This window comes from Apaloderma vittatum, unplaced genomic scaffold, assembly GCF_000703405.1.
Source record: "Apaloderma vittatum isolate BGI_N311 unplaced genomic scaffold, ASM70340v1 scaffold24478, whole genome shotgun sequence".
NCBI classification, from domain to species: domain Eukaryota; kingdom Metazoa; phylum Chordata; class Aves; order Trogoniformes; family Trogonidae; genus Apaloderma; species Apaloderma vittatum.
The window spans coordinates 11,921-19,293 of record NW_009730579.1 but is presented as its reverse complement, the minus strand read 5'-3'; the positions used below and the strand labels follow the sequence as shown (position 1 = coordinate 19,293).

General features: G+C 46.4%; 1 protein-coding gene across 1 annotated transcript in view; it reads left to right on the top strand.

Moving 5' to 3' along the window:
• The window catches only part of ARHGEF26 (Rho guanine nucleotide exchange factor (GEF) 26), a gene marked incomplete at its 5' end in the record, with an annotated part of 36,554 nt that overhangs the window by 21,540 nt on the left and 7,641 nt on the right, over window positions 1-7,373 (top strand). The window contains 4 exons of the mRNA XM_009874860.1: window positions 99-228; window positions 1,181-1,255; window positions 2,038-2,127; window positions 5,464-5,618. Coding sequence (XP_009873162.1) covers window positions 99-228; window positions 1,181-1,255; window positions 2,038-2,127; window positions 5,464-5,618 — 450 coding nt within the window. The remainder of the gene's footprint in view (window positions 1-98; window positions 229-1,180; window positions 1,256-2,037; window positions 2,128-5,463; window positions 5,619-7,373) is intronic.

Genomic DNA, 7,373 nt, shown 5'->3' with positions numbered 1-7,373 from the left:
TCTTTCCTCTGAATAAAATGATTTGTTTGAAATCTAGCAACTTTGACAATTCTTTGGCAAAACGTAACGTTTCGTTCTCTCCTCCTTTTTCCCACCAGAGCCACAAACCCAGCGTTTAAAGAGGTGTTGTCACGGATCGAGTCCCATGAAGACTGCCGGAATTTACCCATGATCTCTTTCCTCATTCTTCCCATGCAGAGAGTCACTCGTCTGCCTTTACTGATGGATGTGAGAACAGAGTTGCTTTTCTGTTTCCCCTTGATGCGTGTTCTTTCAGTACTAGCACTCTTCCCTACTGAATTCCTAGTTCCTTCCTGTCTCCTCATTGCTTTACTCACACCCTCACAGGGCTGCAGTTGCTACTCTGTTGATGAAGTACTGGAGCATTTGTTTGCCTGCTGTGCTTGGGACCTCCTGCTCCCCCACTCAAAAGTTAAATATTTAGACATTTTAATAGAAAAGCTTGTTTCTTGATCAGACTGGTCTGTCATTGATTCAAAATACATGTCTCTGATAGGACTTCTTCCCCTCTAACTCCTAAGAATAAACTCTGTCAATAGGTAGCTGTGGGGTGTAAGCTGTGGATCGGATTTGCCTCTCTTTGCTTCCCAGCACCTCCTGTGTCTGATGCTGCAACTGTCTTCCCTGCCGTGTGCTTTTTTGTTTTAATGCAATAATGCTGTTATGTGCATTTTCCCAGGGCACACGTAACAGAGCCTTTTCTCCTAATCCTTTGGAAATGCTGACCTTGTACGAAGAGGTCAGACAGAGCAGATGCGCACAGGTGCACAGAAATAGGCACTTCAGCTTCCAGGAGAAGCTGAACATTGAACCTGGCAGTGCACGGCTGCGATGGGATTTCGTTGTAGCTTTTAAAAAATCAGAGACCAGGCAACAGAAACTTCCCCTTTCCTGGGAGGACACGGCCTCCTCTGCTGCCTGTTGCCATGGCTGGAGGTTGGCCAAGAGGTGCGAAACGACTTGCCTCCAAAAGGCTCTTGAGGGAGGCAGTGCTGAGCGAGATGAAGCGCTCTGAAGGAGCGATCTGATGTTCCCCCGCTGATCCCAGGGCACAGCAGTAACTTCACCTCTCTGATTTCAGTTAATTTGTGCGTAAAATTCTGTATTTGTTACAGTCTGTGCTGCTTAGTCCGCTGAAGTAGTTGACTTTGTATTTCAGACTATTTGTCAGAAAACTCCTAAGGATTCATCAAAATATGAGAACTGCAAGCAGGCTCTGAAAGAAGTGAGCAAGGTATGTTCTTCAAAGTTTCACCTGGATGCTTATCACTTGGGAAAACATCCCAAACCGGGCAACACTGTGCTGCTGCCAGGCCCGCTGGAGCAGCGTGTGGTGGGTGAAGCGTTGGGTTGGACAGGGAGGAAAGGCCCCTTGGTGGGTGAGGAACCCCCCAGGGGGTGTGGGGCGAAGGGCAATGCATTTTCACCCCGTGTCTTTGCCCCATTTTTATGTGCTCCCAGCCCCACGTGCAGGCTGCAGTTCAAGTGTGGCTTTAAAATTGGGTTCTCAAGGTCCGCTGCAGCGGGACTTCTCCTGGGGAGGGTTTGCCGTCGCTGAGCGCGATGGTGCTGAGAGGGCTGCGTTGGGGCTTCCACCTTGGGGAGAGCCTGGCGCAGGGGGCAGGCCGGGGAGCACGTCACGCCGATGCGTCCGTCTGGAAGGTGGTTTGTTTTGGAGCTGATCATTAACTTGGATCCAAGAGCTGTCACCCTGCGCCGTCAGAACTGGGGCTGAACCTTTGTACCGTCTGGACCCACCTGAAGAATAAACAGTTACCACAGTGTCGCAGGGTTGCTCAGGGGATCTCGGGCCGCTGTGCAGGCCAGGCTCCAGGCAGGGTCAGCTATCGAGCCAGACCTGGTTTGTCAGGGCCGCAAAGTGTTCCATGTGTGGCCCAACGTGAAACATCCGTTCCTTTGTAAATCGTACGCTGCCCCACAAGTGCCTTTTTACAGGAACCACAGTCTGTTTTGCAAGTCTTGAGTGCATCACGCCTGTTAATGTCTTGTTTCTAGCTGGTGCGTTTGTGCAACGAAGGGGCTCGGAAGATGGAGAGGACCGAGATGATGTACACAATTAACTCCCAGCTGGAATTTAAAATCAAGGTAGGACGATGACATTTCTGACTGTAAATCCCATAGCACGTGAATAACTTTGACCACGCATTAAGTTTTGACAGGTTCTTTGCCACCATAAACCAAGTCAGTGCAGGCTGTGGCGCCCACGTGCCTTCCAGTAAAGAACAACAAGTTCATATCGCGGGATAGCGGAAGCTCTGGAAAGCTACAGGCTGTTCCGTCGCACAGCTTTGGGTTGGGGCTTTTCAGGGAAACAGAGTGTGAGGAAGCTGCGTCCCTGTTGGAGGGACAGTCCCTGGCAGGGTCAGTTCTTGTGGTTCTGTGCTCTCTTACGTAACAGCACGTGTGATGATCTTGTCACTGCTCGCAGTCACGCGCTGCTCTGCCTCGGTGTTCGTCCTTCTCGTCATTTGTTTCCTCAGGGCTCGTCAGAGTTTGAATTGCTTTTTTTGGTCACTTTCCTCCTCACGTAGAAGAAACCCAGAGGAACCTGTCGCATCATCTCGAATTTGTATGAGAACAGTTGTGGTTCTCCACAGCAGGTGGGGGCCGTGTTGCTGAACAGGGCACCTGGTTAAGTGATGGATCTGTTGAAGTCTCTTAGAATGGGAACTTGGGGGGATTAAAGAAATGCTTTTGGGAGAGGTGTCGCACCACGAAGTAGTTCTGTTCCTCGCTGTGACACCTGACAGCGTGTGAGCAAGTTCTGATAAATTGCGTCACACGGGATTTGACTTCTCTGTGAGCTGTAGATAGTTGTGAAATTTTGCTTAGATTTCCCACTGCGGTTGAAGAACAGACCGTGTGTTTCTGTAACGTGTGAGTATCTGTAATGGATAGGGTAAACAGTGGACTTCAGCATCTTCATGTCACACGGTAATTGTTGCAAAGACGAGATCTGTTGTGGCAGATCTGCCCATGACGAGGGACATGAGATACTGGCCGGCAAGAGCGAGCGGTGCAGCAGCAGCCATCGGTGTCCCGCAAACTGCTTTGGCTAAAGAACCCCCGTGCTGGTGTGTCTCGAGCTTTGTCTTGCTAGTGCAGGTGCTGTCAGCCCTCAGGTCATTTTTAAAGAGCCCTAGGATACTGAGGTATTCCAGATATTTTCTCTCTAGTACTGAAAATACAATATAAAGTTTTATTTAAAAACATCCTCTGCAATCAGTCTTGGAAAAAAATAGCAGATGCAGTCACAGTTATTAGGGGGTGTAGGACATTTACTTTTTTCTATTCAGTGTTTGCTAAGATAGAATTTCTATAAATAACATCTCATACAGTTACACAGCAAGTATTACATTATCATACGTGTAGTCAGTAGAGGTTCACGTCTGAGCAAATGGTGTTCCCCAGAAGGTATTTTTCACCTTCTGCGCCTGCCCTGTGGGAAGAGGCAGCAGCTTCAGATCCCAGCCCCGCAGCGTCCCGTGTCGCTGTTCTCGGCACACGCTGGGACTTGCAGCGCTCTCTAGTTTCATGGGAGTAAAAGCAACTTCATGTATTTTGTTTTTCTGTACTTTTCAGTAAGTTTTTTTTCCTTTGCGCATCTTAAGGTCTAAACTACTAAATGCTTATATTTATCTGTGGTTTGCAAGCCTGCCAGCTGGCCGACAGAAGACGGCTCTGGCCACGTTTCAATACATTTTTAAGCTCTGACAGCTTGTTTTATGTAGAAAGGAGATGGTATCCATGCTGTACTCTTGGGCAATTAAGGAAAACTTAAAGTAAAAACCAGCTGCCTCTGGAATACGGTCAGTTAGGAAAATGTGATGAACTCTCTTGGAGTATGGATTAGGGGAATTGTTAGTTCGTCCTCAGAAATTTTTAAAGTACTTTTTGTCTGTAAAACAGTCATCATGGTGCTGTAATTCTGGTTTTATGACCATTATAAATTACATAAACCATTTCTGTTCTTGCTCAGCCTCAATAGAGTGCTTTAAGGTTTTTGTTTATTATTTTGTTAGATGCAGCTGTAGAGTATTTCATGGGAGTGCAAGAGAAGCTGCTGATATATTGCGTCACTTGGCACATGGCTAATTGCTCAAATCCAAGTTTTAATTAAGATTCAGAAGTATTTTTTCTTAACTTCTTCCATCTTTAGCACTAAAAAAATTGTGGTAATGCGTGCAAGTGTACTCCTGTGTTCGTGAAACAACCGTGTGTGAGTCGTGTGCTCGAGAACCATCGAGCCCAACGTTGTCCAGTCCCAGGCAGCGCGAGGGTGGAGCCATGGGGGCTTCGGCCGGTGGTTTGCTCTCCTGCACTGTCACATGGAGCTGTTACTGCCTCTCAGGAAACATAAAAGCCATTGGTTCAAAACGTTTTTCTGTTTTGACTGAAAGGGCACCGAATATTTAAAGCCAAACGTTGATACAGAGCTTTGATTTTGGTGACGGAGCTTGGGAGCGTCCCCTCTGAGCATGGAGTGAAAGGGGCCTGGCAAAAGCTGGGAGCTTTACTGGGGTGTCTGTACGGAAATGACCGTCCCTAAGAAAAATGACAGGGCACAGGCCTAGGAGGAAGTACTAAAGGTGGATCGATAAAGTCTAAGTTAGCCACTGACCAAAGATGAGTGACAGCATCAGTCAGTGAGCCTGAGGTTACAGTGACTGCTAACCAGACTGGTTTACTCTAGTTCACTGACACACTTGCATAAAAATTGTTTATGAAATACAAATTTGCATTCCTCAACCTGACGTTGAGCATGGAACACGATGTGTGCAGTCTCCACGCCTCTTTATGTCCGTTTGAACGTACGGAACACCTCCAAGCACGCTGCACGGTGTGTTGCTCTGTTACAGGGTTTTACCGATGATGTGTTTCTGTGCATGGCACACAACGAGCCAGCAGAAGGCACAGCATCGCTCTCGCTGGCCTTTGGGCTGTGGTGAAGCGCGGTGAGCAGCGCTTCGCGCTTGAGAAGCTGAAGTCGTGCTCTCTGCTTGTTGAGGTGGAAAAGCTGTGAGGCACCTAGAGAAAAATGCAATGTTCATACCTGCTCACAGAACCATCACTCATCTTACAAGACCGTGCATATTCCTGGAAGGCAGTCTCTTTATTTTTAATCTCCTTAGGAGATCTCCTAGAGTCGGTTCCATCCCAAGTATGACCAGTCAAGTCTGTTCATTTTTATCTTGGACGACTGATTGCGTGATGTGCATGAGTGACTTTCAGGTATTTGCAGGCTGTTACTTGTGTATTATGTGAATGATGAAAATACTTTAAACCTTGATAACCTCTGAGTTGTGCTTGTGCTCTCTGAGCTTCAAGCATTTTTTTCCCGTAAACTTAGAGTATTCTATTACCCAATTCTTAAAAATCTCTACTTCTGAAGGATTAAAGTGTTATTTTCTTCCTTTGCAGCCGTTCCCGTTGGTTTCTTCCTCACGATGGTTAGTGAAAAGGGGCGAATTAACAGCGTACGTAGAAGACACTGGACTTTTTTCTAAGAGAACTTCCAGACAGCAGGTGTACTTCTTCCTCTTCAATGATGTCCTCATTATCACCAAGAAGAAGAGGTAAGAGCTTCACCGAGATAAATTGCCTTTATGTTTGGCTCCTTGGATCACGGAGACAAGCTGAGTTTGTTCATGTTACTCTGCGGGTGCCTCGCCCGAGGGGAAGGGCAAGCGTCTGGCTTTGGAGGGGGTTTGTGTTCTGTGACCACTTGCTGTTTTGAAAGGATGAAGGAGACCGGTGAGAAGTGAGTGGACCCAGTACACTCGTACCATAAACCAGGAGGAAATAAAGACTAAACGTGTTTTAGGGCCAGTAAAGGATTGTAAAGCCATTTCTGTGTTTTAATATGCCATGTGTTTCCTGATCTAGTTGAGAGGTGTCCCTGCCCGTGACAGGGAGGTTGGATTAAATGATCCCCGAGGTCCCTTCCAGCCTAGGCCCGTCTGTGATTCTATATTGGGAGAGTAAATGAACCAAGAAGTTACGTGAGTTTCTAAGATGGCTCTGTCAGACTGCGTTTAGAAATGACAAGTAACCACTTGTTAAACAGAGTTTGGTTTTAGCAAACGCAATTGAAATTCCAAATTGTCAAACAGATTAAGCAGCTGATCCTTGATGCCTTAGCAAAGGGAGAAGGTGTGGAAGGAGAAGGCAGCAGCGATTTTCATTCCCCTCCACGCTTTGCCCACCTGGGCTGTTCCTGAGGCTGATGTATGGGATACGACTTCTGGCAGTCTCCATTTGAATTTTTATCACTAGATTTGAGGGGAGGTTTAGAAGAATTGAATTTGATGGAATTTACATCCTTTGCTGTGAGATAACACTTGACAGATAAACCTTATTCCTGTGGCTAAAAACCGTTTCGAAGAATCTGGGCTGGCCAGTTAAGCCAAATACCCACTAGTTTTAAGACACTTTTCTGTGAAACTTTAGATCCTTAATTTAAATAAATTTTGAGGAATGAGATATGAAACAAAACTGGGGAAGAAAATGCTAATATTTAAGCAAAGAACTTAAACAAAATCGAAGGGGAAAAAATAATAAGAGTTTTTTCTAGGAAGATGTGAAGACAAGTGAATAGATTTGTCCCCAGCTGCCGTGAGCACACCTGAGGTGCAGCGTTTGTCAGAAAGCCCTGCGTTAAATCACGGCGGCACATCAGAGTCGTGTCGCACTTTTCCAGGCAGCGCGTTTCTTTTCTCGTGGGACCGCTGTGCTGGTAGCTAAGGAAATGTCTGAGTTGGGAAAACAGTGACAAATCTGTTATCTGTGTTGTTACATTGTTTATTGGTTTCCTATGCGATGGCTTGTTACCCAGATTATAAAAGGGATTTTTTATAACAATCTATCTTAGCCAAGCTTCGGGGCTTTTGATTTATAACAGCGTCCAGCTGTTGGCACTGAAATGTCCTAAATGGGCCCAGAAGCCCCAGTGAAAGAACACGTCACGTTAGTGGTGAGATTCACAGGGTCACTCTCCCAAGATGGGTGTAACTGAAAAGGACCAATTTCCGCGAGTCTCCCAGATCTCTCTGGCATGTGAGGCACGTACTCAGCCCAAGTGACTTCGCTTATTAGTAATATTGGAGCTTTTGGTGATCCTTTCTCCCACCCACAGAGTTGCCATGGACACCACAGCAGTGGACAGAAGTATTTGTTGCCAGTTGTGTTTAAATTTTTGTATTTTCACTCGAGCAGTTGCATTTCAGAAGATTCTTAACATTGCACAGAAAAAAGCTGCTGTGCTAAAAATACTAATTGCTCAGTGCTCCAGTTGTGCTGTTGAAGCCTCACCCAGAAGCCAATCCCCGGCT